Genomic DNA, 20,073 nt, shown 5'->3' with positions numbered 1-20,073 from the left:
AACTGATGAATTAATCATACACTTTTATTTTCATCCACATAAAAAAAATCCTCCACTTTGGAAAAACATGCATTCAAAGACGAGATACTCGACTTGAATAAGTTGTTTCATTCGAAGAGGAAACAGAGAAGGTCAGCTGTGGACACTTGACCAAAGTTTTCATGTAAACTCTGAATAATTAAAGCCTGATTTAAATTGAAATTAATTCAAATTATTCAGGAGTTCGTTCATTAAATCAGCTGAGTTGCTCATTTCATTCAGGTTTAAGGCCAGAGCCATGTGATTTTCTGTGACCAACAATGAGCTCTGAAAACACAGAGAGCAGAGGTAACCGTCTATCAGCCTGAAGGAGAAAATGTTTCCACCGTCTCTGCACACATCACCCGCTGTCACCAGACAGGACTTTAACAGGACAGCATCTCCTTGTGCTGTTGCTAGAAGAGGACACTTGAGCAGGTTTCAACACTCTGTCATCGCTCCAGAGAAAGGCTAACATCGACACATCCACACCTACAGAGCTCAAGGATCTGTGCCTGTGCGTCAGTGCTCTGTAACTGCTGCACAAAAATGCCAAAGACACTCGACGTATGACGTTTGTTGGACCAGGCTGCGTCACGGACAGACACAGAACTTCTCAGACACTTCTCTCTCCAATCTCACAGGTTGTTGAACACACACAATGCTTTATACCAAGGGTCTGCAACCTGTGGCTCTTTGACTCCTTTTAGCTTTAAAAAAATATTATTGAAATAAAAAATTTTTATGTTTCTTCTTCTAGGATATTGATGATTAAGACACTGACACTAAATAAAACCCTGTGTTAACATTTAGTTGAACTAAATCTTCATCCCATCTGTCAATAAAGCCTGCCACCGCTCTACTTCACCTCCTACAACATCAACAGCCCACCAACTTTCCATGCACCTGTGGCTAACCTCCAACCAAGTTTTACAGCCCTGGGAAGATAACTACATCTACAAAAAGACTAATCTGGAAGAAAATACTGATTTTAATTCTGTGTGGATGGATTCATTTTACTGAAAACGGCTTGATATACACGCTTGATATGTGGCAAGACATTAGCAAACAACAACAAAAGAATAAATAAAGCAATGTTATCAAAATATCTTATCAGATTTAAATGTACTTTCAAAAAATGTTGACGTTTTGTAAATTTTGATTTTTTTTTCATTTATTGCAATTTTTTTAAAATTTGAATATTTTTGAGGTTTCAGATATTTTTGAAACTGTAGGAAATTTTTAAAGATTCAAAATGTTTCAAAATTTTGCAATTTCAAAATTTTTGCAAGTTTTAAAATATTTCAAAATCTTCTCTTTTTTGCATTTTTTTACTCTTAAAGTTTTGAAATTTTTGCATTTTTTTAAAACTTCCAAAATTTTGAAGTTTTTGCATTTTTTTTATTTTCAAAATTTTTAAAAAAAGTAATTTTGGAATTATTGGAAATTTAAAAACTATTAATTTTTGGTTACTTGATTTCTTTGTTTGAAAATTTTGAAACTCATTAAAAACCTCTTTTTTGCATTTTTGTAGAATTTTTTTTTTTTTTGCAAAATTTATGAAAAACAAAAAATTAAGACAATGTGCAATTTCATCAATCCAAAAAAATGTCTACTTAAGATAATATTTTACTAGCTTTTACCCATGTATAGAATTATATTGTCTTAATTGTAAAGCTCAAGTAGATTTTGTGGCTCCTGAATGACTCTAATCCAGGTGAGCAGAGGCAAAATCCCTACTTTAAACGTAGAGCTTGCAAACCCCTGGGCAATGGGGACCTCCTAAATACTAATGTCTTCCTTAAGATGTACCAAGGCTGTATTTTTTTGTTTGTTTGTCTTTTGTCTTTTTCTTTTTTTTTCTTTTTTTTATTATTTTTTGTCTTTCTCTTCAATTATTTTACTTTTTAACTGTCTTGTTGTATATATATATATATATATATATTTATTTTTTGTCCTGTTTTGTCCTGTATTATTCTCCTTTTTGATATTTGACTCTGTTCTTTTTGGTTTTGTTCTTGAAAAAATGTGAAAAATCATAAATAAAAAGATAATTGAAAAAAAAAAAAAAGATGTACCAAGGGAACGGCGATATGACTTGGATTTATCACTGCCTTGATTCTGCTCTTCAACACATGCTGTTATACGGACTGTACCGAGTCTGGGGGGAGTCTTTGACGTTTCGTCCATGAGCTAATGTGATTAGGTTGGGAAAGGCGGCAGGATGGATGTCAGGACTTAAGCTGCACCATCGGATCCCAGCTGCTGAGGAAGGCTCTTAAAGCGCTTTATGTCCGTTTTGCACTGTTTGGGATACTTTGGCTTCACTTTTGTATTTTCAGTGTTTGTCTCTGTGAACAGGTCAACAATCATTCAATAAAAAGTTTATTTTTGACTTGTTAAATGTCAAATTTGAGCAGTGTATGTTGTCAAATTTGGTGTTTATCTAAAAAAAAAGAAAAAAAAAAGAGAGAAATATCTTGACATGTCATCTCTAATATCAGTATTAGACATTCAGCATGCATCGCAACAAAATCAAGCCATGATGCTGTGAAGAATAATAACTGATGATAAATATTCACTCAGCGTCTCAGTCTGCAGACACCTTAATACATCCATCCAATCTGCAGCTCAGTTAAAGAAAGTGAGCGACAGTTAAAGAAGCTTCCTCCTGTAATTACCCAGCAGCCCTCTGCAGCTTTCCCCACTGAGATTAGTCTGACGGCACCATTTACCAGACTCGCTGGATCCAGATATTCACGGGAAAATGAACACCGTCATACAGGAGATTCTTTCGTATCCTCCAGGAATGATAAGTACTCTATAGAGACCAATACACACACTGTCAGACTGAGGCTGAACACTGCAATGAGTCATCTCATCAGTGACGGACCCTACAGATAATCTCCTCTCTGTGTCAGTGACATCTTTGCCTCCCAAAGCCAATCATCACCTCTTCAAACTTTACTCTCGTCTTTATTCATCAGTCTTCATTTGTTCCTTTATCTCTTGCTCGCGCATCCACCGTCGTTGATGAACAAATGACCCCCTATACCCGCACGCTAATATGGTATCAGGTATTTAAGATGTTGATTTAAAGAAACTTTTTCACACCAGTGTGTGTGTGTGTGTGTGGTACACTCTGTATCCAGCTCACTGGGTGTCAGGAAGGAACAAACAGCTGGGCTCTGAATGATTCATATCCCCCACTGTCCTTTTCTGTTTGAGCACAGAGGAAACTTCAGCCTCCGTCACTGCTTAACATTTGCATAAACTTGTGTGTACATACATGTTATCATCGTCATCATCAGGCAGCCACAGCCCCCTCAGACGATACTAGAGGTCGTTTTTAAACTGGAGTGCTGGGTAAGAGCATTTCCTGTCCACGTCTGTTCACTGCACTGCAAAAATCTGAAATCTTACTAAGTGTTTTTGTCTTATTTTCAGTAGAAAATGAGTTTTTAGACTCAATATGAGCCACATTCACCTGACCTGTCCAGAAAAATGTCTTATTTCAAGTTAGTTAAAGAAAAAGATGAAGAGTTTGTCTTTTTATCTGTGAACAATATAACTCAAAAAGTTACAAACCGATCTTGATGACATTTTCTGGAAATGTTCAAAATGGGATGAGGAAGAAGTGATTAAATTTTGGAGGTGATCCGGATCACCGTCTGGATCCAGGACTATTTTAAAGGATTCTTTATCATTGTGAGATAGGGCTGTTTTCACCATATGTGTAGATAACTCCACCATAAATGGTCGGATTGCTTTGCAAAACAATACAAGACAAGGTCACCATAATATCTAACAGATGTAAAAGTATGATCCAGATCCTGACAATATTCTGGGACCAGTTGTTTAAAGGTATTCCAATCAGATTTTGGTTATCGGATTGGATTAAATCCTAAAAATGGGTTGATCAAAAGGGAAAGAATGATTTTCGAAATCAGATTGGATCACATTATCCAATCCCAGTGTTAATCTAGATCAAATCTTCAGTTTGTGTTGATCAGAACTATTCAGGAGGATCTGGATCACTTTGATCCAGAAAAACAGGATTTTGCTGATCCCAACACGGTGGCAGGATTTCAAGGTGGATTTCAGAAAGAAGATGTAGTAATAGTTGGGTCATTTTGGACCAAACATGACCGCGGTGAGTGAAAGTCCGTTTCTCAATGGATTTGTCATCTAGGAGGGCTAAAAAACAAATTTAGCCGGGTTTTTTTTTTTATGCAGCAGTATGCAGTGCCTACTACATACTACCTTATACACAGTATGTAGTAGGCAAATTTGAAAACGGCCTGCGTTTTCCTTGTGGCATCACACTTATGTCTTTGCTCCAGTGGTTTCCATGGTGATGGTGTATATCCATTCATTTAAATGGGAGCAAAATAAAGGAATCTATTAACTTCCATTGGTCTGAAACTGCAAAAAAGTTCGATAAAGCCAAAAAAGCCAGAAAAGTCATAGTCGTAAAGTCCTTTTTAATGGGAAATAGTCAATCAACAAGCGTTGTTTACACATCAACATCTAATTTATTGACTTCAGATGTTAAAATCACCAAAAGTGGCAGCCATCTTGAATTTGAAGGTTAAAATAAGGTCAAATCATTGTGTAACCCAGAAATATGTATTTCTTAACAAAAATAAGATCTGAAAACATGTATTGTCCATCATTGTAGGTCGGAGCCTTTAAAGAGATCATTTCCACGATAGCCATTTTGGATTTTGGAATTCAAAAAAAATTTCCCCGCCATTTCAAAAAATACATTCCGCTAAATTTGTTTTTTTGGCCCTCCTAGATGACAAATCCATTAAGAAATGGACCTTCGCTCACCGTGGTCATGTTTCGGTCCAATGACCCAAGTAAAAATTTTAAAGTTGGTCAAATAATACAACATTTCTACAATTTAGTTTCCATACTTTGATTTGTATTTTGAACTTGGCTTGTTTAACCATTACTGTGATAACGTGGATAAAGTTAATTCAGGCTACCAATGAAGGCCTTCAGTACAGTAAAGTAAAAAAAAAGAGAAACAGAAAGAGCAAATCAACAAATCAAGCTGAGCAAACTGCAGCAAGCCAGAGAAAAAACCTTAGATCCACCTTCTGAAAGCAGAGTTTAAAATTCTGGACTCTCCTTCACAGATGAAGACGAACCCTGAACATTCTTTCATTTTGCTAACTATTGGACATTTTGGCTATTTTTTAACATTTCTGACATTTTTTTTAAATATCTACTTTGTATTTTTTATGTATATTTCTTATTCATTTGTTGTGGCTCAGGTGACGGGTCATAAAAAATAAAACAAAGAATTGAATGTTTTTGTTATTTTTTTCCCTCAAAATAATAACAAAAAAACACCTACAATGACCCCATGTTGGCTCTTCTACCTGTTGTAGAAGCTGGTGGCCCACATTATGATAAGTTGTCCCATGTAGAGCACTGGTAAACTGTGTATCCAGGTCGGGGTGATCCAATCCAATGTTGCTTTGAAAAACCGGCATAAAACTGAGACGGATTACCTGATCCTGGATCGCAAGAAATGGGATTTCCAAATCCGGATCATATTCTTTGAACAACTGGCCCTTGGATACTAAGATCTGGAATATGAACTGGGTTTTCATAATTTTCCGACACTGTCAGGAAACAAAAGTTCGTACAAACCTACAACACCTACACCAAATTGTAGCAGACAGTCTGCTGAAAGGGAGTATAACATTAAAGTCGGACTAAGTGTTGTGTCACAATCACAATATGCTTGCTGGAGGTCTGTGCTCCTCTACCGTGGTCTCGTTCAGTATTCTGACCCGTCTTCTCCAATTCATGTATTCCAGCTCCACCAAAAGTCTGAATTTTGTTGGGGACGCTCCTCGGCTCTTTGTGGAAACAGCCTGAGGGAAGAGTTATCCAGCTTTGTGGTAAATGTGAAGGTTTAAAAGGAGAAGACTCCCTGAGGCGGTTTCACTTTGGCTCCTTTATTTCATCCTCCAGGCTTGATGTCTGCTCTGTGTTCACACTCTGTACATATTTAACGCTCCGACCTCTTTGTCGGACTCTTTCTGAATTAAAACTCTCGCTCTTTGTCGTCTGAGTTCCTCAGCTTCAACTTCCACAAAACTTTTATTTTAAAGACTCACTGTGCCTCTCCACTTGCTTTAACCTTGTGTTTTGAATAATGATGTTTTTCTAATGGATTTAATGAGCAGTGTGCTATAAATACATCTGCACACACACTTCCACACACACACACACAGGAACACTGTTGCTGTAAATGAATCATCCTCTGAGAGGAAAATGGAAACACCGTGCCCGGCGGCCTTGGAGCTAGACACATATTTATTCCTCCTTCCTCCTCTCTTTTCCTACCTGTCCATCCTTCCTCCCTCTGCTGTAACCTCCCCCGTCCTCCCAGTCTGCATAATGTCAGTCAGACATGCTGCGATGCAACGAGAGCTGCGAGTCCTGAGGCTGGACTGAATAAAAGATGAGGAGTGTAAGTACGGGCTGCTGACTTTGAACTTCTCTTTAACTCCCTTTACCCCCCTCCACCCTTTGACCTTACGTTTCCAATGAATCATCGCTCCCTGGGTGCCAGGGCGAAAAATCCCCAAGTCAACTTATTCATGGCTGAATAAAGAGAAAATAAGAAAGTACCAAGGTCTGAAGATGGGTTGGATGGGTGGTAACGTGTCCTGAAGCGGCTCTTTAAGCTCTCTGGTTCTCTCTTAGAGCTTCCTTCCTGATCTGGGTGGTGGTTTTCCAGCTTTATCCTCAGTGATTAAAGAGCTAATCGATGCGGTGTAGCTTACAGGGAGTATTCTGCTGGTCCAAGCCACCATGTCAGCCAGCATCCGCTTGGTGTGTGTGTGAGTGTGTGTGTGTCCATGAGTGCGGCACTCTGAAAGCTCTCAGGTCTCTTTGAACCTGGATTCAGTCTGAAACTGTGTGTCAGCCTTTTGTCATGTGATGTCTTAGTTTTGTATTTTTCATTAATTTTGCAAAAATATTTCAAAGTTTTTGAAAAATTCAAAATTTACAACAACTTCAACAAATTTAGAAATGTTGAAAAAAATTGTGAAATTTTTCCCCAATTTTTTTTTTTTTAATTTGAATAGAATAGGGAGTCATTAGTAATTTAATAAATTCAAAAAAAAACTCAAAAGTTTAGAAATATAAAAATTGCAAAGAAATAAAAAAATGCCATCATTTTTAAACATTTCTATTGTTTTTGAAATTTCAAATATTTTTAGAAAAATGCATTTCTAGATTAATGAAACTGTACATGTGATGACTAAGTTTTGTATTTTTTATTAACTGGGCAAAAATATTCCAAAGTTTTTGAAAATTTAAAAAAATTCTAGAAATTAAAAAAATATTGCACAAAACATCAAAATTTAAAAAGAATTGCAAAATTTGCAAAAAATTCTATTGTTTTTTAAATTAGAAAAAAAATTAAACATGTTTTAAATTTTTAAAGAATTTCTAATAGTTTAAAATTTGAAATGTGAAAAATATAATAAAGCTTAAAAAATTGCAAAAAATAAAATAAAATTTGCAAAAGCTTCCAGAATTAAAAAAAAATTGTAAAACAAAAATAAAAATTGTAAAAATTTTCCCAAATTTTTCAAAAATTTCTATTTTTTTGGAAATTTCAACATTTTTTGAAATGAATGTTTCTAGATTGATGTTACTTTACATGTGATGTCTTAGTTTTGTGTTTTTCATTAATTTGGCAAAGTTTTCCAAAGTTTTTGAAAAATTCAAAAATTTTAGATATTAGAAAAATATTGCACAAAAATCAAAATTTTTAAAAATTGCAAAATTTTCAAACATCTCTATTATTTTTGAAATTTTAAAAAATGAAACATTTTTTTGAAACATTTTTTGAAAAATTTTCAATAATTGCAAAAAATGTTGAAATGTTAATAATATCTGAAATCTTAAAAATTTTCAAAAAATTTGAAAATTTCACAATTTAAAAAAAAAATAAAATCTAAATAAATGAAGAAATTTAAAATTTTTTTACAATTCTGAGAGTATACTTAATTTAATAACAAATGTTTATGATATTGCTCAACTCATTATTCTTTGTCGGCTTATATTGAGTTAAAGGGCCCCAAAGCCACAGATTGAAGACCCTTATTCTAGTCCGTCAGCCTGTGCTGATGAGAGCATTTGGAGGAAATTTGGACAGCTTCCTGTTCTGGGTGGTGGTTTTCCAGCTTTATCCTCAGTGATTAAAGAGCTAATCGATGCGGTGTAACTTACAGGGAGTATTCTGCTGGTCCAAGCCACCATGTCAGCCAGCATCTGCTTGGTGTGTGTGTGTGTCCTTGAGCGTGGCACTCTGAAAGCTCTCAGGTCTCTTTGAACCTGGATTCAGTCTGAAACTGTGTGTCAGCCTTTTGATGTTTGAACTGTTCACTTTAAATTTCATACTTACACACTAACCTTTCTACAAAGCAGGCGCTGGTTTCTCTTTCTTTGTGTTTCTTTCCTTCCAGGCAGCTGCGGGATTTCATTCATTTCACTGTGCGCTGAAATAAACTCGCAATGATGATGAAAATCGTGTCATTTGCCCAGTGTGTGTGCATGAGTGTGTGCGGTGAAGTAGCTGTATGTGAAACTCCAGCAGCAAGCAGCGCTGGAGTTTTGGCTACGGCGTTTTGCAGGGCTGCAAAATGCAAACTGTTCAATACTGCAGTGAGGAGCTGGCCAGCGTGACGGCAACAGATACAGCTACAACTGTGCAGAAATCTCTATCATCACCGAGCAGTTTCAACTCTCCAAGTCCTGCATCACAACAGTCGAGATATTGCTAGAGAAAATTGCTAAACATGAATAAAAAATTAATGTAGGGATGGATAATATTCACAGGGGGCTTGGAGAAGAGTTATGCTTGATATGGGCCACAATCAAATGGTCAGTCCAGAAAAATGTCTCGTTTCAAGTTGTCAAAAATGAAAATAAGACAAAAACACTTAATAAGATTTCATTTTTTTGCAGCGAAGTGTGGAGTTGTTGGTGTTTTTTATCAAGTTTCTTGTTTGAGACAGATACAGGGGGGTGTTAGCGTCTCTGCTGCTCAGTGAATATTACCCAGTGAGTGAGAACACAACAACCGATGTGTGTATTGATTATTGGTTAAAACCCACTGTCAGTTAATTGACTATCAGTGAATCCCACAGTCTTACTCATGCTACATTCATCATGTTTGCTGCTGTGTTTGAGTAAACACACTCAGCGTGTTCTGATGGACCCTGTCCTCTGTTTCTTCCCTCACTAGTGTCTGACGTCCGGCGTCCTGCCCTCAGTGACTCATTGTGCAGCAGCCTGGTTGGATCAGAACCTTTGCCGTGTGTCATGTGTCATCGCCATCACTGTGGGCAGTGTGATTAAACCACTGCTGCTGCATGTATCTGAGTGTGTGAGTGTGTGTGAGGTGAGAGCTCTCCTCTGGTGATCCTGACACCTCAACACAGGAAGAATCTCCCCAGAGACGAGTGAATCACCGCCTGAGACAAAGATCTGCGCAAAGACAGAAATGATCGCACACAATCTAAAGAGAAGACAGTCTTTAGTTAAAAATGATCATAATCTAAATCAGGGGTCTGCAACCTTTAATTCAAAGAAGCCATTATGCCTCAGCTCACCTGGATCAAAGTCATTCAGGAGTCACAAAATCTACTAAAAGTGGATAAAATTCTATACATAGAAAAAATGAAGTGAAGTTATTTAGAAAATAGCATTTTTAGACTGATGAAACTGTAAATGTGATGTCCTATTTTTTTTTAATTATTATTAATTTGGAAAAAATATTCCAAAGTTTTCAAAGAATTCAAAAACTTCAAAAATTGCAACAAATTTTGAAATAAAAAAAATGCCCCCCAAAAATTCAAAATTTCAATAATTAGCAAAAATGTCAGTTTTGAAATTTTCAAAATTTGAAAAAATTAGGGAGTCATTAGTAATTTAATACATTTGCAACATTTAAAAAAATGTTTAAAAAAATGCAAAAAAAAAACCCTAAAATATCCAAAATTTGTAAACATTTCTAATGTTTTTGAAATTTCAAGAGTGTTTCTAGATTGATGAAACTGTACATATGATGTCCTAGTTGTGTAATTTTCATTAAATTGGCAATAATATTCCAAAAATTTAGAAAAAATTTAAAAATTTCAGAAATGAAAAAAAAAGCTAAATAAATTTAAAAAAAAATAAAATAAAATGTAAAAAATTTGCCAACATTCCTACTGTTTCTGAATTTTCAAAAAGTTTTAAAAAAAGAGAATTTCTGGATTGATTAAACTTTACATGTGATGTCTTAGTTTTGTATTTTTCATTAATTTGGAAAAAACTTTCTAAAGTTTTTGAAAAATTGAAAAATTATAGAAATTAAAACAAATTGCAAAAACCCAAAATTTTAAAATTTCAAACATTTTTATTGTTTTTGAAATTTAAAAAAATTTGAAACATTTTTTGAATTAAAAAAAAATTAAAAAGTTAAAAAAATCAAATAGTTAGAAAAAAATTATATTAAAAAAATATTTGAAATAGTAAAAATTTGTGAAAATTTTCAAAAACTTTTTCCAAAAAAACAATTTCTGAATGTTTATTTGAATTTAATAACATATATTTACAATATTGCTAATAAGGGGTCAAATGGCCACTTGGGGCTCCAGAGCCACAGGTTGAAGACACTTGATCCAGTCCGTCAGCCTGTGCTGAATAGAGCAGTTCCAGGACATTTTGACAGTGTGCTGTGATCATGTCACTCTGTACACACACACATGAGACTTCCCTGCTATGCTGTTCACACACGCCTGAAGAATCAGACACACACACACACACACACAGCCAGTCCCTGTGGCAGTGATAATCTGTCATCTAAACCCCACATGCATGCAGCGGGCTACCTGAGCTATTATCCTGCCGCCTCAGGCATCAATAAACAGACTTCTCACTGACGAAAGGTGTAATAAATAAACACACCAGGGAGAGCTCACAAATCATACGGTGATGTCAGCGTCCTCAGGCCACGCCGGTCCTCCATCTGTGATTTGACAAACCAGCAGGAAGTGGCTACTCCATGAATGAAGTGGACCTTTAACACCAGACCTCTGTAATGAGCCATTGTCATGCATGTATGTCTCCAGTATGCTGCTAATGTTAGAATACAGGAAGAAAAGTTTGAGTGCATGAGTCATGGAGACCCTCAGGACTGGAGCACGTATGAATCATCTTTAAAGCCGGTTGATCAGCTCATGGTTGTTTGCCTCAGACAGACGTTCAGGCTGTGGAGTACATTCATCAGTGTTTCCATCAGAATAAGGGAGGAGGAGCCGGGGACAGGAGGCTGGGAGTTTAGACGAGTGAAAACCAACCTTTGACCTCATGATGAACAGCAGGCAACAAGAAAACATTACGCCTCTCTGGTTGTCATCTGCACCAAGGCACGTCAACAATCAACACAAAGTGTTTCAGCGTAAACGCTCGCTGTAAACGTCAGCCCGGCGTTCTCTCAGTGTGACAGCTCAGCCCCAAATGACCAATTTACAACCCGCGTTGAGCAGAAAGCAGCTCACTGTGACAGGAAGTGTTTTCACAGCTCATCAGAATGGAGATTAACAAGCTAACACCCAGAGTTTTGATGAAGACGAGCACTGCACAAGCCTCTGACTGTGAACACTCCACATCTGTAAAAATGAAGCCAAAAAGAAGAGCTTGTAGGGTGAGGGTCAGTGTTTTTCTTGGTTCTTTTTAGGGATAGAACAATTATCAGTCAGGCCGATGTTTAGCATTTTTGAAGCATATCGGCATCTGCCTTTTTTTTAAATCTGGCAACCAATAAGAAATTAAATTTCAGACTTAAATAATAACACAATAAATGCAAAGGTCAGGTCAGGTTTTTTGCTAACCACTAACAGAATGCAATTTTCAATAAATATTAGCATTAAGCTAGCACTATTATTTTTTGAATTGTTTTTGTTACATGGTGATTGTGAGGCAGTAATGTTAATTTCTTTGTGCTCAGTTCATCAGGAAATCTTTAAGCTGAAAATCCTGAATCAGTTTTCTTAAGAAACTGTTAGCATCTGCCAAGCTAAGCTAGCTGCGCTTAGAAGTCAACATCCAGCAGCTCTGATGTAATGCAACAATTTTATGAGGAAACTGTTGATTATGAAGGCTAACGATATCAAGCCTCTAATTTCTTTCCTTTTTTATTTTTTTGGCGCAGTGTTTCCAGATCATTTCAGAGAGCTAAATGAGTTTGTTATCACCAGCTTCCAAACACAGCTGCACACTGTTGTCTCTCTCATTTGTGTCCCGAGCCGGCCTCATTTTGCATCTAATTAGACAAAATGTCAGTCTTGATGGCGCCGACTGTTGCAGCGGCTTCCAGCGTAGACTGACCCTAACCGACCCGGACGCACGGCAGGACTCGGCAATCAGTGACATCATAAACTACACCCCAGCATCTGTCTCTGACAGCCTGACCATGACGACGGCTTTCAGTGTCCAGAAGGATCATGAATTATGCACTGAAGCTCTCCTCGGTTTACACCAGTTTCCGGAGGCGACCGTAAAACAAATCAACGACAGCTTCCAAAACAGAGCCGTCAAAACTTTCAGCTCCTCAAATGACAAAACAAAGAAATGCATCGTATGTCTCCACAAATGGAGAATCTGTGGATACATAGTATTTAACTTCTGGAGCCATATTGGTCAGACAGACGGAGAAATGTCAGATTTCTTCAGCAAGAAAGTAAAACTTACACAGTATTTTACTTACACAGAAATTTTAACCAGAATAGTTGGGATTAAGTGCTACAATGTCACAACCAGACTGGGTTGAAATTTGCGAACAGCCTCCAAACTTGGCTCTGGCTGGATTCTTTTCACACACTCCTAATATTTGGTAAAAGCAGATGATTCTTCACCAACTTCCAGGATGTAAGAAGAGGACAAAGATGTCTGGGTCTGCAAGAATTTTGGTTACTCATCAGAACATTCAAATCGGGCTCCTCCTCCTTGGCTCAGTGCCAGCTGCAGCACACACCGGGAGCCTTCGACCATGAGTGCATAAACACACCACCAACTTCCAAGATGTAAGATAAGGACAAAGATGTCTGGGTCTGCAAGAATTTTGGTTACTCATCAGTAAACACAACATTCAAACCAGGCTCCTCCTCCTTGGCTCAGTGCCAGCTGTAGCACACACCAGCAGCCTTTGACCATGAGTGTGTAGACACACTTACTAGCCCAGAAACCACCTGTAGCATTGCGTTTCTACATGGGGGAGACTTGAGAGCCGTGCACCTGACTTAGCATGTTAGCACAAGCAAACCACAGGTATTTGACACATACTTGGTTAGCAGAAAGCTAACTTGCGGCGCTCTCCAATGCTCTCGTTTAAGAAAAACCTTTATCTGTTTGGATTTTCATTCACTTTTATTGTTTTTCTTCTTCCATGCTACATCTGCTATCGTAGCTGCTCTGATTCGCTTCTTCCACTTGCAAATCAACGCACAAAGTCACTTAATTGGCTGATGTAACCATGCTTGCTCTCCGCCCAGAAACATCCCACTACAACCAAAACATCAACATCCAGGCTGAGAAAGGGGTTTGAGGCTGACACTGGCACTGACACACATGTATAGAGGCCCAGAGGAGGTGATTGAGCAGGATTATCTTGTAAAAGTTGATATTTTTTAGGAAAAATCCTGCAGACTCTACCTTTAAATGTTCAAAACTTGTTGTAAAGAGAAAAACTTTATGATATGATTAGAAAATAACTGTTGCCAAACTAAGAAGAAGGATGATTTATGAATGAATGAACATCTACTGTCTCCATGTGGAGTGAAAGTCAGCGTGCTGCTGTTTCCTCAGAAACCAAAGGTTGTGTCGCCCTCTAGTGGCTAAACATGCACCTCTCTGGATCTAATTTAGCCCAGATATCAGAGGAGTCTTCATCATCATCATTCTCGGCCTTATCTTATCCAGGCTGCGTCAACACAGAAGTCATCTGAATTCACCGAGTGTCACACAATCATCCGCTCTGCTTTCTGCTCTTTATCAGAGAAAGATTAACTCCACTAGAAATATCTGGGTTATTATAAAATGTTTCTTTAGAGGAAAGATGGCTCCTCTGAGAGGGACAACATAAAATGTACACACTACTTTTTTAACACACACACCTGAGTATGAAGGTGTGTGCACAGGCACTGGGTGCATGTGCAGCCCTTCACTCCAGGGGATGACTCACTGATGAGTCACAGGTCGGAGAGCAGAGAGGTGTTGCGTAAGTCAGGAGCTCCTGTCAGTCAGGGTTCAGAGCGGCGGCGCGCTGAAGTGGCACAGAGTCGTCATTAAGAGAGAGCCTGTGACGCTGGCAGAAAGGCCGAAGGGGCTGAAGGGGCTGCGGCTAACAGGGAGGGTGATTCAACAATCACTAACATGCTGTAAATGAGCGGTTTCATTTGACAGGCTGAGGTGTAGCAGGTGGGAGGAGACGCATGTAGGTACGCATCCCTTCCCGGGCGCCGTCAGAGCCATGAAGTCTACGTTTTTACCCACTCACACGGCTGAGAGAAAGGGCTAATGAAGTGACAAGTGATGGGGCTGTGATTCACACACACACATACCTGAACGCTCCGTCAGACATGAACACACACACACACACACACAGACCATACAATAACAGTCCTGTTTCTGCCTCTATCTGCAGAATGTGAGGAGGAGAAGGGAGGAAAGTTGGAGGAGATACAGCACATATCAGAGTCTGACGGAGGAGGGAAGAGATACATTCACAAGGGAAGCTGCTGAGGTGTGTAGGGACTGAGGAGAAGCCTGTTAAAGGGACAAAAACATGAGCCAAGACAGACAGAAGAGGAGCTGGGTCGGCTGGTAGCTTGTTAGCTCAGTTAAAGACGGTCATATTTTTTAAATACTCAAATATTTGCTAATAAATAAAAATATTGAAGAGCTAATGCAAATATTTTCTCATCTTTAAACAACACATCACGTTTGAGGTGGTACCTGGCTGTAATACAGTTTCCCTCCCAGATGTATCTAGGGATGGGTACCTCTCACATTTGAAATCATACGGTACCAATCTGGCAATCGGTATTTATACTTTTTATGTTTATGTTGTAACAAATATTAATTTGTCTAACAAAAAAAATCTCAAAGTTTTCAATTTAACATATTTATTTCTCGATATATAACCTTATAATGCGTGGAAAATCTCCTACTCTTCCACTCTCTCACAGTCACAAGAATGGGTTAAGGTGCCTAAACATGGTACTGTCTGATTTTATAGAGGGATTATTTATTTATCAACAACGCCAGATGCAACTTGGATTCAGAAGCACTGCAGAGTATAATGGTTTCTCAACAGACGTGGAGGAGTTGACCACCAAAAAACATATTTTTAAACGAAATATCATCACTTCTACGGATGGTAAATGGCTCCCAACAAGTGGACAGATATTAGGTGGACAGCTGTTTTTAGAGGAGAAATCCAGCATGTACCGTTCGAAATCAAATTTAAGACCAAGTTGACAACGAACCACAATTGAAACAAAAAAAAAAAAAATAAAATAAAAACACCACATGATTTACCTGGGTGAGAGGCCATTTTAACCCAATGTTTATTTTAAATAAAACATCACTTTTTGTCTTCTTTTTAACCCCATTTTTACAGCTTTATGCCTATTTTGCCCCCCATTCATCATTTTTTGGCCACTGTCGGAAACAATTTTGTAATTTTTACATTTTTTTTTAAATTTAATATCAAATTAAATTCCAATTTTGCTGCCAAAAACTATTTTCCTAAGCTACTTTTGGATTTTTCTGCACATTTTTCCCAATTTTTTTTTTTTTTTGCAATTTCATACCTATTTTGCACCTACTTATTATCCTTTTTCCACTTTCATACCATTTTTGCCCAGTTTTTGCAATTTTTATCCCTTTTATGACCTTTATTCATACACTTTGTCCCACTGTTGGACGTTTTTATCTTTTTAAGCCCGTTTTTATACCTTTATTCCTATTTTGCCCCCATTATTTTTTTTGACCACTGCCAGAAACATTTTTGGAATTTTTACATGTTTTCTGACATTTAATTTCAAATTAAATTTCCAAGTTTGCTGCCATGATCAATTTTCCTAAGCCACTTTTGGATTTATTTTTTTTTTTGCCAATTTTTCACCTTTTTTTTCCCTCTCCAGGCACTGTAGTTAAAACCAAGACATGCATCTGCTCTGAGAGATCCTGGTGCAGCCACATCACTGCTTTGTTAGTTCTGCTTTTGTGATTGCCCGATGTTGCCATGACAATAAATCAGTGAATTCTTTTTGAAAAATATATACATTTTGCTAAATATTTTTTTAGTTCAATCTAACATAAATCTTATTAATGTGGTTAGATTTTTAAGACTTTGAAAATTGGATTTAAGACATTTTGATGCCAATTAACGCCTTATTTTTAGAATTATGAATTCAATGCCTTTAAAGACTTTTCAAGGATCCGCGGGAACCCTGTATTTAGCGGTGTTTTGTGTGAAAGTAACTCGCTGAAAATTCTCTGAATAAATTGTGAATGCAGACCGATATCAGATTTTTTTGGTGGGAGTTCGTTTATTTGTGTTTTTGGTCAAGTAAAATATGGCCCCGTCTGAGTGCAGAGGAAACCTGCAGAGGAGCAGGGAGGGGGTGTTTGGTGCGAGCGCTCTGGGCTTCTGCTGCACAAAAACACTGCTGTAGGCGTAATTTCTGCCCTAAACCTTGTGACAGGACCCAACTTGTTCCATCTCGGAGTATCACTTTAAAAGTTTAAACTTTTTACTTTAACTGCAAATGAATATCAGGTCCAAATATTGGTTAACGGCTTCCATGATGACTGATAATCAGAGTTGGTATCGGCTCAGTCTGCAAAGCTAAGATGCTACACGTGTGAGGAGAAAGCACTGAGAGTATTTTAAACTAAAAAGTCAGCGAATGGCTCCAACAGCAGAAACTGTGTCAGACTGTATCAACAGAGTCTTCCAGCTCCCTCAGAGATTGACGGACTGTGTCGGATCGGGTGAATCAGCTCCTCCCCTTCATACAAACAGCTTGGTTATCACTCCCCTGTGGCGTCAGTCACAGGATTGTCTCCCTGTGTAATCGCTTCTTTAAAGACGGACAGAGTGACCAAACTTTGGCGGTCGTGACGTACAGATGTGTGTTTATGATGCTGGGTTGTTTACGTCCCCTGTCTGACCCTTGCTTTTAAGAAGCTGTGTTTATCAAATCAACAACTTTTTCCAAGTCCTGTTGTGTTAAAATTACAAAACAGAGGGAGACAACAGCATCTGATCAGACGTCGGTGGCTCCCAAAAGAGCTTTCCGTTAAGAAATAAGCTCCTTTTCAGTTTCTGTCAGGACGCTGTTTTTTAAACAGAAGGGAAGTCAGAGTAATCTTCATGCTCCCACTCAAACCAAAACACCGCTCTACAAACCCTCTACGCCTGGAATGTTAAACAGAAGCTTTAAAAGCTTCTGTTTGTGAAATGGCTTTCATAAAACCAACCGCCTTGATGTGAGGTGTATTAAGGTTGAATCACTGAGTCTACTGTACAGTATCCCAGGGAATAATCAGCAATCTGCTCGTATTTACGGCTGACACGCCGCTCCTGCAGGCAACAACAGTTCCAGGAAACCCCCAAATAGAGACAGGAAGTGCATTTTACAAACACAATAAAAACCTGAGCAAACTGCGTGAAACTGTCCGTCAGCGAACAGGAACACACTTACTCTATGAGCTGATCCATTCCAGCACCCCGGGGCTCCAGCTCCTCTCCAGGTTTGGGTTTCTGGTCCTGACAGTGTGACTCCAGAGTTTCACCTGGGAACACACACAGACACACGTGTTAGCAGGAGTTAGCATACACCTGGTGCTGTGGGGGAAAAAAAAGCTGAGAAAGCAGAGGGGATATCCCAGCTTTCATTCATTCTCCAGCGGACACAGGTATCATAAGAGGAGGTGTTGGTGATGTTCCTGAAAACAAGTCTTTGTCTGTTCCCCGTCACCCTCCTCTCTGTCTCTTTAAGGGCCTCTGTGGGCCTCTCACATCTCGAGGTGTTGAGTTTCAAAGTTGTCTTCATACTGTGTGATTTATGATGGAGACACAGGGAGCCCTGCTGTCTCTGCTGTCTCGGACTTTCCTGTATTCATCCGTAATGACTTAGCAGGATTCGGTCCCTCTGTGTAAACAGATGAAGAATTTTAAGAGCTGAAAAGCAAATAAGCGTGGTGACTGCTTCTGTCACATCATGCTCACACAGAGAGCAGGTTATGGGAAAATGTTACATAAGCTACAGGAAGTTATAGTTTTGTGACACCACTTGATTAACATCTTCACACAGGTAAAGAGTCGGGGTGGGATGTTCATCTTTAGGGAAAATATGGCTCCTGATATTGTCTGTAGACATCATCATCATCATTCAACTTTTTCACCTGGTTTAGTGTTAAAAAATGAACTAAAAATTGCAAAAAACGGAAACACCAAAGAATCACAATTTACCGTAATGACTCAAATATAAGAGAATGTTTTTTTGGTTAAAAATAACATGGAAAAAGGAGGGTTCGTCTTGTGATCAGGTCTAACCATTGACACATGCTGATAGTCACTACAGAGCTGAGTGACAAAAAATAATGCTAACTATTTTTTTCTTCTCAGAGTTTGATCTCTTCTTGACTCTACCTCCGACATATTTTACAATCCCCCAAAAAATACACAAGAACGGCAGCTGTCAATCATCATTAAACGTGACTTGAAGCCTCGTTTTTAGCCAAATGTAACTTTTCAGAAAAAAGAGGACTTGAATACAAGACAGCCAAATGATATCTTCAAATCACCACAACAATCAGACGTGAGAAACATTTCTACCAGGTGTATTAATTTTTTAAAGTTTGACCACAGCCCATCTGGAATGACTGGGGAGATGTTTTTTTAACCTATACTGCAGCCAGCCACCAGGGGGAGCAGTTTGTGTGGCGACCTCACTTCGAGCCGAGCAAGATGACGCCCATTTTTTTACAGTATATGGTTGATACCAGTGTTGCCAACTTAGCGACGTTGTCGCTATTTTTGGCAACTTTCTGGACCCCCCAGCTAGAAAATGAGAGAAAAGCGACTCGTGATTTGTTTTGGTGGTCGGAGGCTCCAAGATCATGGGAGAAAAGTTTAAAAAAGCGCTGTTTCCTCTTTCCCCGTTCATGCACGGCCAGCTGTACACTACAGGCATACATACAGCGGAGTAGCTCTTGGGCGCCATCTACAGCCGTGGAGGTGCAGAAGTGGTATTTTACTTCAAACAGCTAAAATATGATTTTTTTTCAGGGTATATGCTGAAATCCTGCGGTTAATTTCAATACCTTTTACTTTTAAAAAACTTTTTAAAAAGTTTCAAGACCTTATGACAAATTTCTTCATTATCAAAATTTAGGAAATGTGCCTGAGATTGTGCGAATTGCTTTCCATCAGCTTCTCTGTGTCCATCAGCATGTCATTGATGACATGTGAGCAGGCGCCACTGAGGTGATCTAAATGGACTTGTATGATTCATTATCTGAAATCCTGTATGTCCGTCTTGCCAAGCTCCAATAGCGGACAACTTCACCAGCCGAATGTTATACAGATAAATCAACTTTTTATACTCTTTAAGACTCCACGGACACCCTGTTTTTCAAATTTTTCTAAATTTTCTAATTTTTCGATTATCTAATTTTAACAAAAATATAAATATTAAGAGTTAAAATATAGATACTCTATCACAGGTCAAAGTATCGCAATATGTTGCTGTATCGATTTTTTTTTCACACCTCTACTTAAGAGCATTCAGTTGAATGTGCATTCACTTTAGAGCACACCCAACACACTGGAGAGAATTACCCACAAACCCTTCAGTGAACCAATAACACCAGCCTGTTTCCCTCTGAAGGAAACACACCATGAATTTAATTATTATCATTTTAATGTGGCTCAGTTATGCAGCGCCGGGACAC

General features: G+C 38.2%; 1 protein-coding gene across 1 annotated transcript in view; it reads right to left on the bottom strand.

The window, feature by feature from the left end:
* ankfn1b (ankyrin repeat and fibronectin type III domain containing 1b) overlaps nucleotides 1-20,073 on the bottom strand; it is a 212,083-nt gene that overhangs the window by 185,936 nt on the left and 6,074 nt on the right. The window contains exon 2 of the mRNA XM_074663682.1: nucleotides 17,820-17,910. Coding sequence (XP_074519783.1) covers nucleotides 17,820-17,836 — 17 coding nt within the window. The 5' untranslated portion in view covers nucleotides 17,837-17,910. The remainder of the gene's footprint in view (nucleotides 1-17,819; nucleotides 17,911-20,073) is intronic.

The sequence above is a fragment of the Halichoeres trimaculatus genome, unplaced genomic scaffold (genome assembly GCF_033239565.1).
Source record: "Halichoeres trimaculatus isolate MK-OKI-2021-1 unplaced genomic scaffold, fHalTri1.1 fHalTri1_scaffold_23, whole genome shotgun sequence".
In the NCBI taxonomy this organism is placed as follows: Eukaryota; Metazoa; Chordata; class Actinopteri; order Labriformes; family Labridae; genus Halichoeres; species Halichoeres trimaculatus.
Note: the sequence above shows the minus strand (reverse complement) of the source record. Positions and strands in the feature narration are given on the sequence as shown.